Source organism: Erpetoichthys calabaricus, chromosome 10 (genome assembly GCF_900747795.2).
Source record: "Erpetoichthys calabaricus chromosome 10, fErpCal1.3, whole genome shotgun sequence".
Classification (NCBI taxonomy): Eukaryota; Metazoa; Chordata; class Cladistia; order Polypteriformes; family Polypteridae; genus Erpetoichthys; species Erpetoichthys calabaricus.
The window spans coordinates 42,962,738-42,989,338 of record NC_041403.2 but is presented as its reverse complement, the minus strand read 5'-3'; the positions used below and the strand labels follow the sequence as shown (position 1 = coordinate 42,989,338).

Below are 26,601 nucleotides of genomic sequence, written 5' to 3'. Positions count from 1 at the left end.
ATACTGTTGGAACCTCTGTTTAATTCTTTGAGATCAGGTGACCCACCTGTCTCCAACACAAGTGGAGACCATCAACAAGTTGGGTGAGATGGTAAGGTGATAAATACACTGCACCTGAGCAAAGGTGTCCTTGTATTTACAAAGAGTATATATTCTAAATCTCACAAATCTTTTTTTTTTCTTCTAATGCAAATTGAGTTTTCAGTTTATTTTCATTTGGTATGATGTACAAAAGTGTACATTCAACAGAAAATCATTTAATATACTGTAAGGTTAGAATATGAAACAATAAAATGTGAAAATAGGTTTGGGGCGGAGTACTTTTTCAAGGTACTGCATATGATAAATGTAAAAGCTGTCAAAATATTTTTGCAGCATACTAGCATCCCCTCGAAACAAATCGGTTCTCACTTTTTCTTTAGTGATGTGCTCAAAAAGCTGCAGGAATGTGCTACCCTCTTCTGCAGTGTGTTCCGTTTTGAAGTTTGAAATTTGCTGCATAAAAATAATAATTTTATTTATATAGCGCCTTTCCCATGCTCAAGGCACTCAAGGCATGTTTCTGGTTTTCTTGTATATAAAACGTCTTTGAAAATTTGTAGGCTTTTCTGAAGAAGAAAAAGAAATGCCAGTGTCAGTTACGGAAATCGATACATTCTTGAAAAATTCACACGCGTGTTTGCTGCAACTATGGCTTTATTTTTCCACAATTCCGCAGGGTGCAATTTAAGAAATCCTAAATTTAGGGACTTTTTTTTTTTTTTTTTTTAAACGAGCCATCCTGTCGTGGCCTTCCATGATGAAGTCTCTCTCTGGGTCTACCTCTGGAGCTTTGGTCTGAATACTTGAAATCTTTGTGAAGCTTTTTCCCAAACTTCTAGATGTGTGGGGAGGAAGACTACCTCTGAATTCTATAGGGGTGCTTCAGTGGTAGTGAGCATGACTGTGGTGGTGCACCGATTTGAACTTATGAAGAGTTGGATATTGACGTGTCAGAGGCTTGAGGGAGAGGGAATTGTGTATTTTTTTTTTCTATTGTCTGTTTCAGTCAAATATTTTATGAAAGGCTATATTTAAAAAAAAAAAGTATAACATTTTAAAGTATACATTTAACATAACAGAAGGAGACCTGGGTTCGCTTTCCGGGTCCTCCCTGTGTGGAGTTTGCATGTTCTCCCCATATCTGTGTGGGTTTCCTCCCACAGTCCAAAGACATGCAGGTTAGGTGCATTGGCGATCCTAAATTGTCCCTAGTGTGTGCTTGGGGGGGGGGGTGTGTGTGTGCCCTGCGGTGGGCTTGCGCCCTGTGCTGGCTGGGATTGGCTCCAGCAGACCCCCGTGACCCTGTGTTAGGATATAGCAGGTTGGATAATGGATGGATGGACAGAAGGCTGCATTAGTCTTTAGACAAGTCAGTTATTTTTTTTTTCTTTTTCTGCCAGAAACTAAAATTGAAAACGATTGGACCTTCCGGTTTTAATTTACAGCACTTGGTATCAAAGCAGAATTTTTTTTTTTTTTTTAAACCTGGCCCCACCTTTGCCCCCCAATTGTATTTATAAAACCAATTCATTTGTACCTTTGCAGAATGTTCTCTGCTTACATAAACATAAGGAGAGCTGGTAAATCACGATAGCCCTTGGTTGAGGAGAGGACACTTGGCTGAGTGAATGTAAATTGCGTATTACTGCAGTGGTCTTTGAATTCCTCTTCATTCCACCCCTGCATACCTCTTTATAAACATTTAAGATGAATGATTTTTTTATTAGCATTTGTCTAATGAGGTACTGCATTCATTCTTCCACATTGCAGAGGTTTGCTGCCAAGATTATGCTTTTGAAGTGCGGCTTTGCTCATTTTCTTACCAAGGTGCCTTGCTGGAGTAGAAGAGGAGTTTAAGAGCGTGAACGACGGCCCCTTCTGAACTGTTTTATTTTCAACTGATCTTTTAAAATGTGTTTTCGACTTAAACACAAAAGGGGAGAAGGAATTGTTTTGTTTTATTGCTTGGAAATTGGTCGTATTTTTTTTTTTTTTGATTTTTAACTTGGATGAAATTGCTGGTAAGGATGAGGTAGCAGAGTGTAGGCAGTGATGGCAATTTGGAGAAGTGAGTATCAAAAAACTTTGCATTTGACAGACTTCAGGAAAAGGAGCTGGCCTTCTTTTTAAAGCCTTGTACCTCAGTAAAGTGTTCCCAAAAGAATCTTGTGGTTTGACTGAATGTTATAATTTTGAAATGGAAACTCTACATGACGTTTGAAAGTAAAAGTTCCTGCTCTTCTCCCTCTGTTCCTTGTCCTTCCAGATATGACTTCTACCTCAGTTGGTATTAAACAAGGCCACTTTGTAGTAAAGTCACCTAACCGTTCTTGTATCAGTCCTGATTCTGTAACAGCCCGAGGCCATTTTAGGTGGGCAGTAGGGTCTGAGGCTATCTCTTATTCTCTTCCAGTTTTGCATAAGACATTCAACATTTTAAAGTTAAATAACCGTATTTACAACAGAAGGTAGGATACAGACCTAAATACCAAAGTGCATTTCTTATGGTTTTAGTCCTATTGTCTGTCATTTGATAAATCAATACTCCCTGATTTTCATAGTCAGTTTACAGTTTAGGTCTGCACAAGTCATGCAGTCTGTGCTCATGAGACCTTTATTTTTCTTTTCAGGCTGGCATGTTGGCTCCAGGAACAAGAAGAGACATTTTTGATCAGAAACTCTCCCAGCAGCCTATGGACTCCACTACCATTTCACTACAGATGGGCACCAATAAAGTGGCCTCACAAAAGGGCATGAGTGTCTATGGGCTGGGTCGTCAGGTATACGATTCCAAGTACTGTGTTCCTCCAACGGAACCTGTAATTCATGCCAATGGAAGCCAGGGCACAGGAACAAATGGTTCGGAGATTAGTGACAGCGACTACCAAGCAGAGTACCCAGAGGAGTATCAAGGCAGCTACCACGATGAATACCAAGGTCATTACAATGATCAAGCCATAGATTATTAAGTGCTTCATTTTAGAAACCAGTGTTAATCCATTTTTTTTTCCAGCCAAGAAAGCCTTTGCATTGCGTCTTCCCTATTTACTGATGCCTAAGAGAACATTTGCCTTGTGATCGTTCCTTTTACAAGTTTAATCCTCAGTCCTTACATTTAAAACTTCCACTTTATCTAGTTGCCTTTACAGCTGTAAACCTTGATATTCTAAAAGCAATATATTCTGAGTACTGTGAAGAATTGTCTTACTTTTGACTTACAGCAGGCTATGCGGCATGAGATTTATTTACCTCTTGCAGTGTTTCTGCCTTTTCTCTTAAATGTGTCTTAAGTAAGTGGAAACCTAAAGCCTTACGTTATGGATCTCCATTTGTTAAGCAGGCCAACACACAAAATCTCGACCAAGTGCACGAGTCGCAGGGGAGTTCAGCATAGCTTTGTGATGCCTAGTGTGCCGATCGTGATAGTCAGGTGGGCTGTCGGACAGTTTGCAGCAATCGCTGATACGCTTACTCAGATGGCTAGTAATTACGTCCTAAATGAGTTGGTAAAGAAATGTTGGAATTTAAAAAAAAAAAAAAAAACAAAAATAATATTTTTAAGCATGAAGTAAATTGTGTATGTGTGTGTTTTATTTTTAATATAGAACTGACCAAACCTTAAAGGTGTTAAAGTTTAGATTTTAATGCGTTCTGTGCTGTTAGTTTTGCCATGTTACTTTTAATGTATGTGCCATATGTTCCTGTTTTTAGAAACTGTTTGCCATTGTATTTATTGCCATGTCTTTCAGTATAAATCTGTTCTATGTATTGTTCTTTTATAAATAAATTTTTTTTGTTTTAAATGTTATGTTTACTGATGTAATTGAATATGCAGGAAGATTGATGTCTGTTGGCAACAGTCTCTCTCTCGGTGTCTCTCTCTTTATGCAAGTTGATGCAAATGTTAGAGGATATTTTGATTTGAAAGGTTAGGTGTGAACAAATTTGAAAGTCGTAACTTTATACCTTGGCTACAAACGAGGTGTGTTTTTTTTTAGTACACTATTTTGCTGTGAGGGTTTTTTTTTTTTTTAATGTGGACACCATTGTAACCAATTAACGCAAAAAACTAACTGTAGAAATCAAAATAATCAATTTTTAAGCTTGCTTAATGCATTATGGTGTCATGGCAGAGACTATCAGGGGAACAGTGTGTCCAAGCCAGGATAGACTTTAGAGGGGCTGCCTTCCACACACTCACACCAGGGGCCTTCTTTATAAAACTTTAGGTGGATTTGAGTGTGAAAATGTCCACACACCAAAAAAGCAGGAAAATTTAATTTGCCCCCCAAAAAAATCTGCTTTCTAAGATGTGGTGTATGGATATTTCTGTGCAGTTTACCAGTTTGCAGATCGCAGTTGCCTTGTAAAAACGGTGGAGGACCTCAAACAACGCCCTGAAACTCCGTATATGGAGCACGCTAATCGGCCTCATACATATGAAATCGCGATGCTGCAGAAACTTCATTGGTAGAGCAGCCGCACTCCTGACACCTTGAGACCCCACTTATCTGAACTCAAGATTATCTGGCTGTGCTCCGCAGCAGAGAGCGCAAGATCATGCGTGGCATTCTAGCACCTCTCCTCTGTGTGTTACGTATGCTTGGGTCAGAGTTGCCGTAAATGGCGCAGTGGTAGTGCTGCTGCTTTGCAGTAAGGAGATTGTGGGTTCGCTTCCCGGTTCCTCCCTGTGTGGATAGTGTTTTTGAGTACTGAGAAAAGCGCTATATAAATGTAATGAATTATTATTATTAAATATATGCACGTTCTCCTGTCAAATTCTCTTTTATAAATCCCAGTGTTTTGTACCTGGATTTCTAGGGGGGGAAAAAGTCTGAAATCAGTCCATAATTACAGCAATGATGTTTAAGAATTGTGATTCATGTAGAGACTGATCCTCCGAGATGTCATTTGTGACCTTTTGTTGCCTTTGCCTGTTCATACTGGGCTGTCGGTGGATTGGGGAACAGCAGTTTTCAGCTCCCCTCACAGTCTTCATCCATGAAGTGTTGACTGGCCTAAAGGCTTTGTGCTGCTGCTGAAAATGCAAAACACATTGTTCTCTTACAGACAAGTTTGTTTTTCCTGCCACCATCGCATTCCCCCCCCCCCCCCTTAGGGACACAATGTGTAGCACACACAGGCATGTCAAATGTGGCACCTACTGTCAAAGCCAAAATTGTCGATGGAATACCTCACATATGCTTTTAGGCAAATTGCACCCCATTTGAGGCTGCTTTTTTTTTTTTGGCCAAAAAAATATCTGGAAATTAAAGAAGGAAATAACTTTTTTCTTTTTTTCTTTTCCCAACTACCATTGTAGAAGGTGATTTTTGCTGTTTGGAAGATGCACAGAGTTCTTAATTAAAAATTGAAGGCCTAAAAGGATGATATTGAAATTCGCAGTCTTGTACCACTTGAGTGTTTGGATTAGTGTTGGCAGTGCCATGGGGGTAGAGCAGAGTTTCTACTGGCTTTTGTTTAGGCGATGATACAAATAAGCAAGATGGCTGTTTAGAAGAAGCATGGATGGGCCAGACCTTGAATGGCAGCAACAAGGTTCTGCAAAGATGAGCTGTTCACCTGCAGCATGCTCTTCTCGATCTTTAACTGACACGGACACCAGTTCTTCATTTCTGAATGTACTATGCAGAACTGAAGTCTTTCTGTAGTCTAAACGTTGACTAGCCAGCCGGATGCCAACAATGTGTTTGGTTAGCATTCAGCAGACCCTTTTTATAATTTTAGCTGCCCAGCACGTCAGCTGGTCCAGAAACTAATGGCAGTCGTTGCCTGCAGATGCTTACTGCCTGCCAGATCTGCATTTTAGGAGTAAACCCAACCCAACCAGCCCTTGGAGGGGATTGTCCTCCAGACTAGAGGGGTCCACTTTTTAAAGACTTGGGCATAGCTAAGTGTGTCTTGTTCTTCCATCTATCATGAAGGTGTTGCCCAATGCAATCTGCAAAGAATTTTGCCCCAAGAAGACTCTTGGAACTGAGCATCTGCAATGTGGACACCACTAAGTTCCGATGACACGTCTAGGCTTTCCTGTGTGGATACGGCATGCAAGGAGAACTGAGTGTCCATCTTGCTCAAGTTTGCCTTGCCCAATAGGTGAATGGGACGTCTTTAATGAAAAGGAAGTGAGGTTCACAGGTCAGTGCTGCGTTTTCTGAAAGCAGCGAGTCTTTGTGATTAATGAGCACTTTTACACTACGGGTATTTAAAGGATGAGCTACTTTAGCGTTTCCCAAAACTCTTAAGCAGCCAGCATGAACTGCTGGGATATCCCGGCCCCCGAAGTCTTCTACAAAAAAGCATCATAAGTTCAAAGGAAAAAGAGTCGATTGGCAGAACGATCCTTCTAAGATGACACTTTAATCCTGCTGTGCATTGAAGAAAAGTTGTGAAATTTAATAATAAACCATGATGCTATGTTTACTTCATAATCTGTGACAAAGCGTATAAATAAGCACAAAATCCATCATGTATCATTTTTAATATGAATGCAGAAAAAATTACATGTGCCGTTAAAGGAAGTGGAACATTTAAATAAACAAGCCCTTTCATTTGGATATCAGCAGAGTGTCACGGTTTATTAAGGCACACAGTCCCCTTCCCCACAGTGAGTGAGACGAAACGAGGACAGCGGGGTGTCCCTGGTGTGAGGGGACCCCGTGTTCTGCCAGACATGCTGGTTAGGTCCCTTGTCACAAATTGCGGAAGTGACCCATGACAGGTGCGTGTACTTCTTGTTAGTTTGCCAGCAGTGGAAGGTGTCTACTTCACCATGGAGAAGAAGAAAAAAAATAGCAACAGTGAAGAAAAAATGGTCAACATGCCGACTTTATTCTCTACATTTCCACCTTATTCTCACCGTTTAGATCGAGATTAAAGTCATCCTTTCCACTTTATTTTCGGCATATTCTCGCTTATGTCGAGAATAAAGTCGACATGTTGACTTTATTCTCGTGGTTTATTTTGTCATTAAAGTAGAACATCGTAAACTTCATCTTAAAATCAATGTTTACTAGATTTTCTCAAACCCTGTCATAAGTTATGTAGCACATTAAATGCTTTGTGTAAGAAGTGTGTTTGAGCCCCAATGAGCAAAGACGGTAAAATGTCAATGGTGGAGTTCATTTATAATTACTAAGGTAAGTCTTTCACTTTCCTGTGCCAGTATGCTAACCGTTCCAGCTAACGTGTTGTTTTTTTATACTTAATGTTGGCTCCTTCCCTTTCAACAGATATCAGTATGTTGTTATATTGAATAAACAAGGTAATCTGATTGTAATCTTATAAAGTAATCGTATTCGTTTTTTTTTCTTAGTAACCATTTATCGTTTTTTGGTACAAGTTAACTTCCTGACGTGAGACACACAACATTTAAACTTGCCCTTCATATTTGTTACTCAGAAACACAGTAATTGAGAAACACTGCCGTTATGTGCGTTAAGTTGAATTTACGGAGCGGGGGCCGGTGTGTAGTCGTACTCCATGGAGAAGGCACCTGCTGTGTGGCATTCCATCATCCGACTCTCAGTTGGAGACGAGCGTTTGTCCTTTCCAAATCAGATTCCCGGGTCAGTCCAGCACTAAAGTTGTTGCACTTAAAGTCACAGCCTCCATCTTAATGTACTCATCGAATTTAAAGTTCTGCAGTGGCCCATACAAATATGTTCTTTTATCTCCTGTGAGTATCTGTTATGGTTACTGTGTCTCAGCAGTCAGACAGCTGTTGAAACTCGGGCAGAGATGTTTATGTTAGAATTTGATCACACAGAGGATTACAACAGAAGCTCCTCTTTCACGATTCTGCCGTTGTTTAGAGTTTACTTGTCAATGATGCCTCCCAGAAGGACAAGGGCTTGTTAAGTTAGCCCCCCTCTCTCTGTGTCTGTCTGTGTGTGTGTTTTGCCTTGGTAGAGTAATATATATTGCTCTGCTTTCCCCTATTGTATTATTAACATGTAGCCTTTGTCAGAATGCCTAATCTCATAGACTTAACCACTGTTTATAAGGTGGTATAGTGTATAACTTATCCCCACCTTCCCTTCTATATCTATAACCTCAGGCAATTAGGTGTAGTAAAAAGACAAGCAGGAATTAAGTTACACATAAAACAATGTATTATTGGTAATATCCATAAATAATAATATGCAAAGTACATTTGAATATTGGCAACCGTACAACCTGATTTAATGGTGATGTGTAATTCAGGCGGCACACAGACTTGTACTTACTTAAATGTCTCTAGTTAAGGCATCGTTGGTGCTCGGCTTTCTTCAGAACAGGCCTTAAGCCTGGTCAATATGGCTGCTGAGCTGTGCTCTTCATTGTCTTCATCATCACAGGTTAGAAAGTGATTGTGAGGTTAAACACGTACATTTATAGATGTTCTGTCCAACCCCTAGAGCCAATAGGACATCATGGTACTTAAAAGCTACTGATCCAAGCCAATTCCAAACAGCCATACTTCAGACCAATGGGGGAAACACAACATCTTAACACCTGCCACCCACCAAACCATATGTTAACGTAACCAGGGTTTCTTGCGTGGGTTGTTAGACTTTAGCAAAGAAACACTCGCCAAACTTGTTTTAGGCACATCCCCTCCCAACACTGTCGTAAAATTCAAAGAGACTCAGTCATAAGTTTGGGTAAACACTAAATTACATTGCTTTGCCTAAATTACAAATAAAGAAAGACATACAAAATATCAAGTTGAATGTAAAATCTCCCATCACAACAGTGTGTGTGTTAAAGTCCTATAACAGACCGGCACCCTGTCCCGGTGTTGTTCCCATCTTGCACCTCATGCTTGCTGCTTCAGGCTCTGTCTTGCTCTGCCTTGGATAAGCAGATGAAGGAAATGCATGGATGGAAACGATGAAATGAAAAGGTAAGCACATCCCAACCGTGTTTTGTTTTGTTTTGGGCACCACTTGGACAGCCTGAGGGAAATGTGTAAATTATTTGAATATCCTTAAAATCCACCATGTATTAAAAATTCCCGCGCTCCTTTGGACACTGGAGAGGGTGTTTATTTCTCAGATATATATATATGGAGTAACTGGAGTATATAAGGCAATGCAAATGAAAACTAAAAGAAAAGACTGTTAGCAAGACATCGGCTGTGCCTGCACCCCGTGTTTCACCACGTTGTGGGCCGCTGATGCGCTGGATTGAATCGCTTTGTTCTGTGGCTGCAGTGTGAGGGCTACTTAGAGATGCCAACAGGCCAGCACAAAGGTGGTACCCACTAATGCCACTTACCAACAAGCTCTCTGTTTTTTTCTTCCCTTTTCACATTGGCAGCTGAAGACAAGCTGAGGAGGATGGCCAGTTAGCCCGTCAGTACCACAATGAACCGACTCCATTCCAAAGGACCCCTAAATCCCCCCCATTCCCACTCTAGTAGGCAGTTAGCTAGCATTCCTGTTTTCCTCTTCTCTGTTTTCTACTGGCCATTGCTTAACGTACCTGGAGCTTATTTTAGTTATAATTGAAATATATTTTAACAATTTGTTGAGTGCGTTATCATTTGTTTACTGTATGTACGTGTCTATATTTGAAACAAGTGTTTGCCCCTTTCCTCGTCACTTCTTCATAACACTTGTTTCTGATCTCCTCACAAATGTCTCTCTATTATATAAAAAAATCTTGCAACGCGACGAGACTTTTTGGAAGATTTTTTCAAGTTCCGTGAGATGAGACTTTGGCCCTGAGATTTTTTCAAGTCCCGCCCTCCTCTCAACCACACACACGGCCCTGTCACCTCTCAGTCGTGTGAATGCTTTTGACAGACTCCGTTTCTGCTCTCTCAGCTCTTATAAATTTTAACGTTTTCCTCACTTTAATTTCCCAATTTAAGAAGATATATTATGTCCAAATCTTATTGAAGAATTTCATCACGAAGGGTTATCAACAGAAAAAAATGAACGCACGGGCAGCGAGAAACAATGAAGTCAAACAAATTAACGCCAAAAATGATGATGGGTTACACGGCAAATTGGTTAAATGCGTATCAATAGACTATGCTGAAACAGTTGGTGGTGATGGTGTGGAAGATGAAAACATGAACTTACAATATCACAAAGAATATCTACAACCGTTAACACCATCCGGTCTTCTGTCTTTCTACAGTAATTTGTGCGCTGGATGTATCCAAGAAAGATAATGTAGTACATCTTCCAAGGATAACATTACACAACAAAGGAAATCTTGATATGCCATTCATATTAAAACGTTAACAGTTTCCCGTTCTAATAGCTTTTGCAAAGACAATTAACAACTCTCAGAGACAAACATTCAAAAAAGTCCTTTTATTTAATAGACGGAAAGAAATGAAATTCAATCACGGGCAGTTATACGTTGTGTTGTCATGATGAAAGTCCAAATACAGAATCAAAATTCAATGTGATATTGAGGAATATTTAATTAAAAAAATAGTTTTTACTGACGTTTAACAATAAAAGTGTAAGTTTAATAAGTATTTGCATGTTAATTTCAAAGCCAAACAGAACAAAATTGTATTATGCAACAAATAACTCGAACTCAACATGAAACATAATTTACTTTCAAATTATTACGTTTTACTCTTGTGAGGGATGGCCGGCCATATATTCCGGCCAACACCTCCAAGCCGTCAGATGGAGCCCTCCCGGCAGCATGGAAGTTCCCCGAATTCCAGCAGGGCCTCATGGACCTTGTAGTTGTTACAACCAGCCCTGCTGGATACCATGGGGACCACCAGGAGATGCTGTCGGGAGGCTTAGGGAATTCTACGTGCCCTATAACCTGGAAGTGCATCCTGGTCACATGGACAAAAGGAATGACGTGCTTCTGGGATGAAGAAAGAGTGGTTTTTATCTGACCAGGAAGTGCTAAGAAATCACATGGACAGGGGTTCGGGAGCACTTCCGGGTCATGGACTATAAAAGACTAGGAGAAACCCAGACGAATGAGCTGAGCTGGGTGGAAGGGTGGCTAAGCGTCTGGGAGAGTGGAGGATTGTATTGATTAGTGTTATTGTGGATTTATTGAGTATTGTGGAGAGGAGGGTGCTGTGTGCACTTATTTATAATAATAAATATTATTATTGGACTTTTATCTGGTGTCTGAGGGGTCACGGGGACCCTTAAACTGTCACACTCTCTTTTAATATGGTTATGTACTCGCTGTAATGTAAAATAGTTTTATTATGCATATGTAACAATTCCCATGAAAATAACAATCTGTTTAACCGCATCCCCATACACGAGTGACAGAACCACAAAGAGGCTAGCGTGTAGCGGAGGCCTGGGGGATGGCAAGCGAAGCGAGCAGAGGGCAAAGCCCACTAGGATTAGAATTAAGAAGATAACCTGAGCAGACACCACGCACAGTTTTTAAACAGTCATGCGTTTTCCTATGTGGCTGAATTAAAGAATTCTGTGAAATGAGTGGGACACAATTTCTCGACAGTGATGCCAAAGTCTGGTCTGCTGTTGCCCGCAGCGTTTGATTGCAGTTGTCACTGCTAGGGTTGCACTTCTGTCTCTTCGGTTAATCCCAGACAGCCTCACTGATGTGGAGATCACAGGTCTGTGGAGGCCATGCCATCTGTTGCAGAACTCCGTGATTTTTGTTTTTTTTTAATTGCTGAAGATACTTCTTTATGACCTTGATTAAGTGTTTGGGGAAATTGTTCTGCTGAAGTTGAGGCCAGTCAGACCCCTCTCGGATGAAATTGTGTGATGGTTGAGAATCGGCTTGTAGTTCTCAGTACTGAAGATTCCAGAAGTTCTTATCCAATCACCTGCTCCATTTGCAGAATTGCAGCCCAAAGCCTGCAGGGAACCTCCGACATGCTTCACTTTTGGCGGTGAGTGCTCGTCCATGTAAATCTTTGGTTCTTCTGTGGACAAACTACCTTGTGTTTAGCCACTTGTTTCACAATTGGACCTGGTCAGTCCAGACTTCTTGCTGTCACTATTCAGCTCCTGGGTGAAGTTCTTGACTTTGAGTTGCCAGTTTAGATAAATGCTTTTTTGCCAGTAAGTTTTCCATGAAATCCAAGACTCCTCTGGATTTATAAAGGGGCTTACTTGGGTTCCTGTATTGTCATGGAGGTTAGAGTTGAAAACAGTCCTGGGACTTTTGATTTCTTAGTGACATTTTTAATGTGATCTATCAGCTGAACTCATTTTCCTTGACCAACCACCTTGTTTCTGGACCCATCTTCTCGTTTTCTTGAGCTCTTATGAAAAGCCTGGACAGCACGTCATTCTACTCGGTGGGGAAGCACACGCTGATGCCGGATGGCCGTGTTAGGTCTTGTTGCAGCGCTCACTCTTTCCACTGTGTAAGAATTGATGAACTGAAGGTTAAACTTTCCCAGCCGCCACACCCAAACCTTTTAGTTAAGTGGTCCTCTGGCCAGTGCCATTCCCTTTACACAGCTGTTTCCCCTTCAGTTAATCAGTTTGGCTCAATCAGCTCATTATGTCATTGATCCTTAGTGCCTGTAATCAAGCAATGGGCTCTCTAAAGCGGCCTGTTGCTTAATATGTTACCTGCTTTAAAAAAATACAAATATTTCTCTGAAAATGTTTTGAAAAATGAATTTTTGAAAATCTGAAATGTGTTCCTTTCTACTGCCACAGTAAAGAACATGAGAAGACACAATGTGTATACAAATCTAGTGTGCCTATGATTTACATGACACTGTGTGTGTGTGTGTAATATAAAATGTATTGTAGGAGGAGAATGGGCATCCTGGCCAGGGAGGATGATGGGTTATATTACCAGGACGGGAGGCACAAGAGGAACGATGAATGGATTGACTGGCTGGGCAGAAAGATAACTCTGTGCTCAGCCGCTATAAAATTAAGGATGGACCAACAGTAGACAGAACTTGGGAGTGGTTCCATCTCTCATGCTGTAGGTGGCAGTAGTCCTCTTATGAGAAACCAGTCAAGACACCAGCGAGGATGCAGTCCTATAGGGGTCCCTTGGGATTGGTAGAGGGTGCTGTTGGGGGAGGACCACCCTACTTTGTCTATGGCCCGGAACTGCTTCCTAGAGGACACAGAATGGCACCAGAAGTGTTCGTGGGTCCAGCATAAAAGGAAGCCCGTTGCCACACATGGGCAAGTCAGAGTCAGCAAAACTCTACTGGTGGATGGAAGAAGGAAGATTAAATAGTATTTGTGCTTTGGCTGATTGTTGGAAAGAGGACTGTGGAAAGGTGTTCAGGAAGGAATTAAAGTCCTTTATCTTACCCAATCAACGTGCGGTACTTTACTGAGTCTGTGGTTTTGGTTACACTATGTATAAATATATACTATATAGGTGTCACACATGAGCGTCAGAGGGTTGCCTTATGGGCTTAGCTGAGGTATGTAATACCAGTCCGAAACGAGAGGGAGTGCTGCTACTGACCTTGTCACCTTTTGTTACCTCCACAGTTCAGAGAAGACTCTGGAGTGAGGGCAACTGACTGCAGCCCTTCCTAAGTCCTAAGGAGGTGTCTCACTTTGAGTCAAGCCAAACCAGAGGACGGAGCTCCACAAAAAGTCAAGGCCCGTTTAATCGAGTAGCACATTTAAGATGAGAGAAGGCTACAGCCTCGATTTTCAGTTCTGTAACGCCTGTTCTGTTATAGGAATTAAATGGGAGAACCTGGTGGGTGTCCCAACATTTTGTCTTGGACTTTGATTTTACTACTGTTTGCACACTGTATTTATATATTTATATATATATATATATATATGTGTGTGTGAAGTAAAGTTAAACCATGGATTTGTTTTCTTCAATTGGACCACCAATTGTCTACAAAAGTCCGGGTAGACGTTACGCCATCAGCAAGACCACCTACTCTTGCGTTGGTTCAAATAAGAACTTAAGATGTGTCACAAGTGAGAGGACAGCATTCAGTCCATCAGGCTCATTTGATATAGATATATATGTGAAGTAAACTTAAACCATGGATTTGTTTTCTTTCAAGTTATTCTGCAGAAGCCCCAGGTGAATGCTGGTCGACACTGTTAGTCATTAGCCATGTTTTGGAGCAGAACAGTAAAGTCCTGAACTGTGTATTGTAACTTTTATAGGTTTTGAGTGTGTAGAAAGGTACAGCCCGGACACAGACAGGCAGACACGTTGCAGTCCATCACCACACGTTTATTCCTATACTCACTATTTACAGTCTCTGAGTGCACCGCCACCAAACACCCCCCACAGTCTCTTCACAATCTCGGCCTCTTCCCTGGCCGTTCCTTCACCACAAACACAGGGCCTCTCTTCGCCCGCCTCCTTCTCCAACCTCGTCCTCCTCCTCACCCGACTCCGGCCTTGATTCTCGGGAGGCGGATCCTTTTATAGGCAGCTGATTGAGGGCCGCACCCGGCCACCTGCCACAAGTGTCACAATTGTCCTGTGTAGAGTGTAGTGAAATTGTAGGTGACCTGTGCTAATAATCAGCAGGAGACACGTCAACACTCTCCGGCACCATGATTTGTGTGTGGCTTTACATTAACGTGTTGACGCTGATGTGTTTGTATTTTTATACCGGAAAGTAAATCGGCACAAAATCCAATGCTTGTTAATCCACTTGGGTACGAAAGTACAGTCCTGTATATGAGAACTGCTTTTAAGATTACAGGGGTATCAATAAGACAACATAAGTTACAGAAGGAAAATTCATATTTTAAATAAAAAACACATATTCCTGTCAATTAGAGTAAAAAAAGACTTAACACACTAAATTAAACCAGAAATGCTGGAATAATTCATCCATCCATTATCCAAACCGCTATATCCTAGCTACAGGGTCACGGGGGTCTGCTGGAGCCAATCCCAGCCAACACAGGGCGCAAGGCAGGAAACAAACCCTGGGCAGGGCGCCAGCCCACTGCAGGGTGCACACACACACACACACACACCAAGCACACACTAGGGACAATTTAGAATCGCCAATGCGCCTAACCTGCATGTCTTTGGACTGTGGGAGGAAACCCACGCAGACACGGGGAGAACATGCAAACTCCACACAGGGAGAACCCGGGAAGTGAACCCAGGTCCCCTAACTGTGAGGCAGCTGGAGTAATTGACAGTCTTTTCTAGTGTTAAAATGTGTGTACCCAGCGATTCCCAGGCATTAAGAGGAGTGCAGCTTTAGTGTGGTGCTTTGGCTTGTGACGTTAACAGATGATCATGAGGCTCTTCTGAGTCCTACTGTGCAGTTTGTTCTGTTCAGTCCACTCCCATCAGTGGCTCTTGTACCAGCCAAGGGTGCTACCAGCATGCTTTTAAATAGGGAGGGTGTTTGTGGGTAAAAGGCTCTCAGTATGTAGGTATGTACGTGTGCTCCTGTTTAGTTGCAGAAGTTCAGGTTTTTGTTTTCCAGATGAAAAATGTTTTTGACACAAAGCAGCAGTCGTGTAGTTTATTTAGGTAACTGCTGACCTCTTTGTTGTTCTCATTTTGGTGGTCAATTAAGATGCTGTTTTATTCTTTTTAGAACAATATTTAGCTGCTCAAGTAATATTTAGGAATGCTATAAAGTTAATGACTGCTTATCCAGTCTGTGTTTACCATATTCTCAATCTCTGCATTCACATTCAGATTGCATTCATTAGAGTGATAGAACTGACACAATATGCCACATAAGGAGTCTCATATGAGAAGTAAAAGCCGCTTTAAAGAACGATCAGTCCTAGCAAATTTAAAAGGGGACAGAGATGTGGTGAGGAAGCCATGTTTTACTTTGAGTCTAACACAAGTGCCTTTTTGTTTTAATGTGAACACTTAGGACCAAACAAAAAAACCTTTAATTGGAACAACATGCACATTTGGATACGTTCTCAAGTTATTAATCAGGGATGCATTGTTATGAATTATATTATCCCACATCTTTAATTAATCCCAGTATAAACAAATATTTCTACACCATGTGCCAATTTAGGTCAGACAATTTTTATTTAAGATAAAAAAAAATGATTTCTTAAAACTATCGCCTGGCTGAATACAAGAATGAAAAGGACACATACTGTAAGGGTTTTCAACCATATGTGTGATGTCTCAAATATCCAAAGTGTTTTTGTTTCCGCTGCTGATAAACATTGAGAGCTGTCATCGTATTAAATTATATACAACAAAGACCAACAACAACTGCAGTCTGTTTTTCTCAGGCCTATGAATAGAGAAGACAGAAAAGAATATTGTTATGTAAGTTTTACTTTGGACATGAACAAGTGCTTATGCAATACTGGAGCTTTGATAAAGTCTATGAAAATCAATTGCAGCATTTATTTTGCACATGTAATGTGGTTTGAGAAGCAATAAAATCCAATTCAGGTTTGTGGGGGCTCGGTACCAATGTCAGGGGCACTGAGAATATGGCAGGAAACCGTCATTTCCTTAGCTGACAGCTGGGTTTGCATGACGCATAGAACTGCTGTCCTCATCTCTGTTGTAGAGGACCACCCATTGTCTACAAAAGTCAGGGTAGACGTTACGCATGACCACCTACTCTTGCGTTGGTTCAAATAAGAACTTAAGATGTGTCACAAGTGAGAGGACAGCATTCAGTCCATCAGGCTCATTTGATTAGCTAATTGATCATTAGACCCCCTGAACACCCCCCCAAAAGTAGAGCATAATAAAATGAACATTGAGCGTGAAGCGACTATAACAAATGGCATTAAGTAATAAATATCCCCCTGTTCATTGTACTGTATGTACCCAGGCATGCACTGCTTACAGTTCAGTTGCGGTGCCAGATACTGAGACGGCTCGCCACTGTGCTCTCCACTGTACTTGAAGCTAGTGAGGACTCGAGATGAAACTTTGACTTTCTGTCAGCCTCCTCAAAAAAATAAAGGCAACATTGAGCTGCTTTGATGAGAAAAGTGACCATGAGAGAGCCTCAGTGATGTGTATGCCCAAAACTTCAAGCGACTCACTTTTTCCACTGCTGCCCTATTGATTTCAATTGGAGCATGACCTCCACCAAGCCTTCTGAAGTACACAATCGGCCCCTTTGTTTTGCTAATGCCGAGGGACAGACTGCTGTTTTTACACAATTCACTAAGGAGTTTCACCTCTTCTCTGTATTTTGTTTTTTCATTGTTGGTAACTGGACCCGCTACAGTTGGGAGTTTGAGTCATGCTTGACGACACGGCCCTGGATGAACAGCTGTGAGCTGAGCACATGACCTAAGGGTGCTGCAGCGTTCAGAGGTGACAGTGTTTGATGAGCGTCGTCCAAGCCCACTAGTCTGAGGGTGTCTGTGAGGACGCAGTGACTGCAGGGGTTTTGCTGTAATCAAGTTCTTAATTAGAAGCCGATTCTTTTGCTTTATTGACCACACCACTTAAATTGACCTTCAGCTCCTTGTACTTACTACACTGTTGTATCAGAAAATTCATTCAGCAGTTATATTAATTTTCTGGGAAAAATCAACAAAAATGACTGGGTAGACTTGAAACCCTGAGTCCATTATGCTTTACATTTTTTGCCTATTTTATTAAAAGCAGTTACTTCATGATAAATATACTGATGACAACATGCCCACCTTGATGCTTTGCTATTTGGGACTGATTGTTAATTGCCTTCTGGTAAACAAGGTGAAACAACACATTTTTGACAAGTATGTTAATTAAAATGAAACAAAAAACAGAACATGGAGAGACTGTGAATGAGCTGGCAGAACTTTGAACTTTAGACAGATTTTTATTATTTCATGAGAATGTGTGGGAACCTAATCCGGGTCTACAAAATCCTCAAAGGCAATGATACAGCAGATCCTGCAGCACTCTTTCAGCGTAATGGTGAATCACGTTCTGGAGTACACCAGTAGAAATTAAGGCAAAGTACACTTAGGACTGAAGCCAAGAAGCACTTCTTCACATAAAGAGTTGTAGGAATCTGGAACTACTAAGCCATGAAGTTGAAGCAGAAACCTTGACAACTTTTAAGAAGTATCTGGATGAGACATTGGGACTGCTTAGCTAAACATCCATCCATCCATTGTCTTCCGCTTATCCGAGGTCGGGTCGCGGGGGCAGCAGCTCCATTCTTCCCTCACTCGTGAACAAGACCCAGAGATACTTGAACTCCTCCACTTGGGGCCGGATCTCGCCACCAACCCTGAGAGGGCACTCCACCCTTTTCCGGCTGAGGACCATGGTCTCGGATTTGGAGGTGCTGATTCTCATCCCAGCCGCTTCACACTCGGCTGCAAACTGATCCAGAGAGAGCTGAAGATCACGGCCTGATGAAGCAAACAGGACAACATCATCTGCAAAAAGCAGTGACCCAATCCTGAGCCCACCAAACCGGACCCCCTCAACACCCTGGCTGCGCCTAGAAATTCTGTCCATAAAAGTTATGAACAGAATCGGTGACAAAGGGCAGCCCTGGCGGAGTCCAACTCTCACTGGAAACGGGTTCGACTTACTGCCGGCAATGCGGACCAAGCTCTGGCACCGATCGTACAGGGACCGAACAGCCCTTATCAGGGGGGCCGGTACCCCATACTCTCTGAGTACCCCCCACAGGATTCCCCGAGGGACACGGTCGAATGCCTTTTCCAAGTCCACAAAACACATGTAGACTGGTTGGGCAAACTCCCATGCACCCTCCAGGACCCTGCTAAGGGTATAGAGCTGGTCCACTGTTCCGCGACCAGGACGAAAACCACACTGTTCCTCCTGAATCCGAGGCTCGACTACCCGACGGACCCTCCTCTCCAGGACCCCTGAATAGACTTTTCCAGGGAGGCTGAGGAGTGTGATCCCTCTGTAGTTGGAACACACCCTCCGGTCCCCTTTCTTAAAGAGGGGGACCACCACCCCAGTCTGCCAATCCAGAGGCACTGTCCCTGATGTCCATGCGATGTTGCAGAGACGTGTCAACCAAGACAGTTCTACAACATCCAGAGCCTTGAGGAACTCCGGGCGTATCTCATCCACCCCCGGGGCCCTGCCACCAAGGAGTTTTTTGTCCACCTTGGTGACCTCAGTCCCAGAGATGGGGGAGCCCACCTCCGAGTCCCCAGGCTCTGCTTCCTCATTGGAAGGCATGTTATTGGGATTGAGGAGGTCTTCGAAGTACTCCCCCCACCGACCCACAACGTCCCGAGTCGAGGTCAGCAGCGCACCATCCCCACCATATACAGTGTTGACACTGCACTGCTTCCCCTTCCTGAGACGCCGGATGGTGGACCAGAATCTCCTCGAAGCCGTCCGAAAGTCATTCTCCATGGCCTCCCCAAACTCCTCCCACGCCCGAGTTTTTGCCTCAGCAACCACCAAAGCCGCATTCCGCTTGGCCTGCCGGTACCTATCAGCTGCCTCCAGAGTCCCACAGGACAAAAGGGTCCTGTAGGACTCCTTCTTCAGCTTGACGGCATCCTTCACCGCCGGTGTCCACCAACGGGTTCGGGGATTGCCGCCACGACAGGCACTGACCACCTTACGGCCACAGCTCCGGTCAGCTGCCTCAACAATAGAGGCACGGAACATGGCCCATTCGGACTCAATGTCCCCCACCTCCCTCGGGATGTGGTCGAAGTTCTGCCGGAGGTGGGAGTTGAAGCTACTTCTGACAGGGGGCTCTGCCAGACGTTCCCAGCAGACCCTCACAACACGTTTGGGCCTACCACGCCTGACCGGCATCCTCCCCCACCATCGAAGCCAACTCACCACCAGGTGGTGATCAGTTGACAGCTCCGCCCCTCTCTTCACCCGAGTGTCCAAGACATGTGGCCGCAAGTCTGACGACACGACCACAAAGTCGATCATCGAACTGAGGCCTAGGGTGTCCTGGTGCCAAGTGCACATATGAACACCCCTATGCTTGAACATGATGTTCGTTATGGACAATCCGTGACGAGCACAGAAGTCCAATAACAAAACACCGCTCGGGTTCAGATCGGGGGGGCCATTCCTCCCAATCACGCCCTTCCAGGTCTCACTGTCATTGCCCACGTGAGCATTGAAGTCTCCCAGCAGAACGAGGGAGTCCCCAGAAGGTATGCCCTCTAGCACCTCCTCCAGGGACTCCAAAAAGGGTGGGTACTCCAGACTGCTGTTCGGCGCATACGCACAAACAACAGTTAGAACCCGTCCCCCCACCCGAAGGCGAAGGGAGGCTACCCTCTCGTTCACCGGGGTAAACCCCAATGTACAGGCTCCAAGTCAGGGGGCAATAAGTATACCCACACCCGCTCGGCGCCTCTCACCGGGGGCAACTCCAGAGTGGTAAAGAGTCCAGCCCCTCTCAAGGAGATTGGTTCCAGAGTCCAAACTGTGTGTCGAGGTGAGTCCGACTATACCTAGCCAGAACCTCTCAACTTCGCGCACTAGCTCAGGCTCCTTCCCCTTCAGAGAGGTGACATTCCATGTCCCAAGAGCCAGCTTCTGTAGCCAAGGATCGGACCGCCAAGGTCCCCGCCTTCGGCCACCACCCAACTCACACTGCACCCGACCTCCTTGGCCCCTCCCATAGGTGGTGAGCCCATGGGAAGCTAAACAAACAAGTTAAATGGACTGAATGGTCTTGTGGTATAGCGGGTCCACAGCTCATGTCAAAAGGGCCAGTTTTTAAAATAAACGCCACGCTCGTGGCTTAGCGAGGGGGCGTGGTGGTGTGGGGCTGAGCGGTTCTTGGGGAATTGGTGATGTGGGCGATTCTCACTTAAGTGCACAGGTGAGAAGTCATCCGCATCCGTAATTGTTCCCGAGAGCTGCCTACTTCAGTGGAGGCAGAGCGTGCTTTCTCAGCGGCTGGCGTACTCTGCACGAAGGTGCGCTCTCGCCTGGATGACCGCACGCTCAACACGTTGTGCTTTCTACGCTCTTATTACGCAACTAACTAGATAGATGTACTTAAATGACAGCATGAACTGCTTGTAGTTAAGGTTAGTCTTTTATTGGTGTCAACATATTGCAGTAGTTTTATTAAAAATAAGTGTCACTCGTTCTAAAACCGTTCACATTTGAGATGCCCATGCACTGTGTCATTCCCGAGAGCCCGGGATTCCTGGGAATGACATACATGATTCCCAAATTCCCGGGAATGGATAAACCTGTCCGGGAATGGATTCCCTAATTGGCATCAAAAACCAAGCTAACATGAATGAACAGTATTCTTGTATTAAGTGTACCTTTTGTCCAAGTGTGCTGGGATGATCACTCAGCAGGAATGGTGGCCCTGCATATCGACTTGCACAAGGTTACAAGGCCTTGTAGTTGTGCATTGAGACTTTTCCAGCTATATGGCCACATTGCAAGACCCAGATTACACCCATCACCTTTCTTGTTGTTCATATTAATGACAAATGAACCCTAACCCTAATCCTAACCCTAATTGTTAAAAATACTATCTGCATTTTAAGAAAACAGTTTGGTTAGTTTAGTCGGCCAGTTTGAAAAGTGCATGATGCAATTAAAGTACAGGTACACACACATTTTGCGCCTGATGTTACAAAGCTAACACTGAACACAACTCTGTGTCTTTTTTGTGACCAGCTGTGTGCTAACATTCACTTTCTGGCAGTGGTCACTGAACATTTTTTAACAGTGACAACACAGGCTGTTACTAAATGATGTGTGGATGTCTGTGAAAAATGGGTCCTCTGTGCATCTGTTAACCAAGTTGTCAAACTGGGTCCAGTGTGCTATGCTCGATAGGTGGCATGGCCAACCACTCACAGCGCTTCATAATAATTTTCCTAAGTGCAACTATCATACAGTAAATTGAAGATGCTCTCCAACTGATTATAACATGTCCTTGATACCCTCTGAGCCTGCAGATTTAAAGGTGTTTACTCTCTGCCATCTCCTCAATAGCCTGGTCATCCTAGACACAGAGGTGCACAGCCATTACCTTGGGCCACGATCTGGGGGGAGGGGGTCCCCCCAAGGCGTCTGTTTATGTAGGTAATTATCATTACAATGACAGATCTACAGAAATTCCCCTCTAAGCACAGCATCAGAACAGTACAGTACAATACATTTGGAAACCCCCGGCCTCCGTTGTGAGGGTACCTATTTTTTTGATGAATGCTACTTTTTTTAGTAACATTTAATATAATCAGAGCAGATCTCATAAATCATAAAGAGCATTTACATGTCTGGAAGCAAAAACTAGTTTTGACTATTTTTGTTCAGACAATTCAGCTATTTCTGATTTGGCTTCAGTATCTCTGTACTCCAGTGTGTGGCCAAAATCAGCAGCACCAAGTCAGCCTCAGTAAAAGTGGATTGTCTGTAGGAGCTATGGTTGCTGAATGTTTCAGTGATCTTTGGTTCAGACTGAGCAAGGAAAAGTGTTAAGAATATCTGAGAATGGGACATCGGTTGTTCATAAACAGAAGACCTTGATCTGAGTCTGTATTCTTTGTTAGACGTGCACTCAAAGCTCAGCATGAGCAGGAATAATTTATTGGCACATTTATAATTGTGACTTTATGACTAATGTTTATGCACAAGACTTGTATTTAACTACGCCTTGCTCTGTCTTCACCAATGCAGCTCTACATGGACATTCTTATGGTTGAGCCGTCTAATTTTATGTATCAAGTTACCTCTTTTTTTGTTGTTGAGGGGTGAAGCACACACAGTAAGCAATACACAACTGTTGTTCTGCCAGCTCATTCACCTACCATTGGCTGCAACTCTGTAGAACCTTCATGACGTTTTGACTGCCTTGTATCCATTCTTAGAATTTCTTCTTTGCTTCTATTCATAAATTCCTGTGTGAAGTAAATACAGAGCATTAAGTACAGCATAATTAATATAAAGTATGTCACAGAACTTCAAATCCCAAAACGGAATCTTTGAGCAATTTTCTGTATAGACATGCAATTGATGCATCAGGTGCTACAGTAGTTGGTGCTTCTGCCTCCCAGATCCTGGGTTCAAATTCTTGATTAGTTGGGTGTGAAGATCTTGCTTGTTCTCCCAGTTTCTGCATGGGTTCCACTCTGCTTTTGTTCCTAGGTTCTAAAAAGATGTGTACTGGTTTAACCGACGATTCCTAAATAGTATAGTCTGAGTATGTGGGTCCTGCCATGGACAGATGCCCCATCCATGTTTTTTCCTATGTTGAGGCCAATCCTTATGGTATACATGCTTGCTCCCAGTATCCTGTGGTATAGCGGGTCCGCGGCTCAGAATAAAAGGCCAGTTTTTAAATAAATATTCGCCGAACTCGCGGCTTAAAAAGGTGGAGTGGTAGTGTGGCCAGAGTGGTTCTCGGATGCAATGTGGTGCAGGCGTTTCCTCGCTTAAGTGCACAGGTGAGGAATCGTCCGTATCCGTAATTGGGGCCGGGAGCTGCTAATTGCCACACCTGTGTCACGTCCCCATTATAAATAGGAGAAGCATGAGTATGGAGAGAAAAGATGTAAAAAGAAAAGGATGGAGGTTAATAAGGAGAAAAGGCAGGAAGCGAAGGAGCTGGTGTGAGAGAGCAAGAGCAGGCTTACTGTAAGAAGGACAGGCAGCTGGGAGAAGTGAGCCCTGGTGGGGTGTTTGGCCGGCACCCGGGGGCAAATGGATTAGGTGAGTTTGGTCACGCTGGGGCTTCCACCTCCCAAGCCTCTGACTCCCGCTGCCTTACACGGCGAGACGTCCTCGATCTTGGTCACTCCTACTGAGTTTTGCAGAGGAGCAGGAGTGACCAAGATCGAGGACGTCTCACCGTGTAAGGCAGCGGTTTCAGAAAATGGCTGGATGGAATTAGCTGCAAGGTACCATTAATATACTGTTGTTCATAACCAGTGAATTTCTTCTGGAAGACTTTCTGTTCCTATTGTGATTGTAGTTATAGTTATATACTGTAACTGCAAGCATACCTTGACATTCCCATTTCCTAGTAATGACAGAGTCAAACTGTTATTGAATATTTGCTCTACAAACCAAGAAGTAATAATTCCGATATCTAATAAGGCCAGGTTACAAAGCAAGCAGCCACAAGAACGCTTATACAAGAAATAAAAAACAGCATGTGTGCAAAACTAATTCATTTCCAATCCCTTTCTTGAATACTAGGGGGCTCTGCCCCCTGCTCGCTTCGCTCGCCAACCCCTGGCGTTGGGACATGACAAAGAGTGAGATGTATGAATTAGATATAGAATAGTGTGCAGCTTTGGATGATGCGCATAGAAATAACAAATAGAGTGTTTGGCATATATTACTGTTTTATTGGAATGTGCTCCATGATGTCAGCATCCCGATTAATGTAGTCCAGCAGCGATTTGTATTTATCGGCTCTAAGTGAAGGCTGGTTGTTTTTTATCCACTGCAGATCATTTGATTCCGCTCGAACATAAACGTCAACGATGTATTGTTGAGTCAGCTTTCCTGCATTGAGTAATGGATTAAAGTTGTCCCTTACTGAGAGTGTGTAGGAGAAATATTCTTTCATGGATACACGTGATCGTCTCTGTGCCTGCTGTTTTTTAATTCTTGAAATTGTAGCACTCCATCCTTCCTGTCCAGTTGGAAATAATATGGGGTATGTTAAAGTATTAAGAAGCGGAAAGCAAATGTCTATGCGTTGGAATGTAGGTGTGTTGTTCTTATCAGGACGTAAATGTAGAACAATATCTCTGTGAAATGGAGGCTCACCATCTTTACTTTGAAAGACAATTGCCACTTCATTAACGACGGGAAGATTGTATCGTCTTGGATCTTGTTCTTTGTCCTTTATCAAGACCAAAGCAATTGTAGTTGCCGCTATAACTTCTGCATTTGCTTTTGTATTTGCCTCCTTTTCAACATCATGTAGCATTTTTATAGACTTAGCTAATGGGTGATTGTTTATGACATGAGTGACGTTTCTCATTATAAGCTCAGTGCATTGTTTGTTTTCAGGAAGGTTCATGCGTTGATATCTAGGATGTAGATTTGTGCATATTTGCGTTGTTGATTTGTTTCAGGGTGCACTGTTCCAATGCGATGCAATATTTGTCCACATATGCGAAAGCAGTATGGGCCATTGCCTTTTGGTGGCCTGATATGTACTCTGCTAGATGCAAAAGCAAATGAACTATTGTAGGATGTAATGCAGTTCATAAAGTTTTTAGTTTCAGGCATATCGTTAGTTAGAAGCCTCTTTAGATATTCAGGATATGAATGTAAAGGAGGCAGTCTAATCTGACCTTTTTGATAACAACGTGTAAATTCATTATTTGTATTGCCAGTTGTTTCTTCTGGCGTAAGCGTTTAACAGGTGTGTGGCCTTGATGTCCGCGACGGGCATGTTTGTCCATTATTTGTGACGTGCTATTTTTTTCTTTTTTTTTCTTCGCCTCCGCTTTGCGCAAAGTCCGTTTCAGTCTACGCCGTGCATTGTTTGTATCGAGCCTTGTCCGTTTTTGTATGTCGGTCATTTGAGCTTGGTGCTTTTCGCGTCTTGCTTTTTTTTTTTTCTGTCAGTTCATTTGCGCTTTGCACACGTCTCCGTTCATTTATTCTGTCTCTTCGCTCCCTTTTTTGTATGTCTGATACGCGAGCTCTTTCGCTTTGAAATCGTGCTTCTTTCGATGCAGCACTTTGACACGCGAATCGTTTTGTACCCGTGACCGTGTATTCATGACTTGTTTCTTTCTCAGCATGCGAAATATGAATAAGTAATAAGGAGGATCGCACTCACTGTCAATATGTATCCTTTTCTGCAGTTGAACGGTTAATATTGCTTTACTGAAAGGACATCCACCTATGCTGACACCTATGCCGACACCTATGCTGCCTATTGTGAAGGTGTTGACGTTCACTTTAGAATATGTGGCTTTGGGTGTCACTTCTTATGGATGTGTGGGGGGGATTCTTGTTGCGCGAGCGTCTTCTTTCTTTTTGTGTTCCTGTGTCTTGTTTGAATCCCCCTCTTTGTGTGTGTCCCGTCCCTTGCTTGTAGGGTCTTTGGGGTGGTTTTGCGTTCTTTTTTTTGTCTTCCATGGGCTTGATGAATCCCCCTCTTGGTGTGTGTCCCGTCCCGTCCAGTGCCTGTAGGGTGGGGTGTGGGGTGGGTGTGTGTGGTCGTGCCCTGCTGTTGTGCGCTCGTCTATTCTTTTTTTTTGGTGTGTTTAGTTTCGTGTGCAATTTGTTTCGTGCTTTGCCCGCGTTTGACTACTCTTTTATGTGCCTTTTCCTTTTTTTGGTGCTTGTTGCGCCTCATGTCTGTGACTACTTTTTGTATGTGCTCACTCCTATTTTCTGTGGTCTTGTCCGCCTCTCGCGGCCCCTCATCCGCCTTTGTCGCCCTCTTTTGTCCGCCTTTCTCGGCTCCTCAGCCGACTCTCGCGGACTCTTTTTGCGCCTGCGCCTCTCGCGGCCCCTCATCCGCCTCTCTCGCCCTCTTTTGTCCGCCTTTCTCGGCTCCTCAGCCGACTCTCGCGGACTCTTTTTGCGCCTGCGCAGTACGTCTTTTTGCAGCTATGGCCCATTGCCGGATGTGCCTGCGTCCATCATCCGGTTTAGCATTCTCGGTTAGTAATATGGATTCTTGAAACAGTCAGCATCAAGCTTGCAACAACAGTGATCAAGTCCTCAGATTCA

General features: G+C 43.3%; 3 protein-coding genes across 3 annotated transcripts in view; 2 read left to right on the top strand and 1 right to left on the bottom strand.

The window, feature by feature from the left end:
- Window positions 1–3,845, top strand: part of cnn3a (calponin 3, acidic a) — a 39,624-nt gene extending 35,779 nt beyond the window's left edge. Inside the window, exon 7 of the mRNA XM_028811113.2 lies at window positions 2,673–3,845. Within this exon, the coding sequence (XP_028666946.2) occupies window positions 2,673–3,011 (339 nt within the window). The 3' untranslated portion in view covers window positions 3,012–3,845. The remainder of the gene's footprint in view (window positions 1–2,672) is intronic.
- The window catches only part of alg14 (ALG14 UDP-N-acetylglucosaminyltransferase subunit), a 286,344-nt gene that overhangs the window by 140,186 nt on the left and 119,557 nt on the right, over window positions 1–26,601 (top strand). The window lies entirely within an intron of this gene.
- Window positions 15,993–26,601, bottom strand: part of LOC114658959 (choline transporter-like protein 3) — a 53,335-nt gene continuing 42,726 nt past the window's right edge. Inside the window, exons 15-16 of the mRNA XM_028811112.2 lie at window positions 22,704–22,793; window positions 15,993–16,225 (exon numbers count right to left, since the gene is read on the bottom strand). Of these exons, the coding sequence (XP_028666945.1) occupies window positions 16,220–16,225; window positions 22,704–22,793 (96 nt within the window). The 3' untranslated portion in view covers window positions 15,993–16,219. The remainder of the gene's footprint in view (window positions 16,226–22,703; window positions 22,794–26,601) is intronic.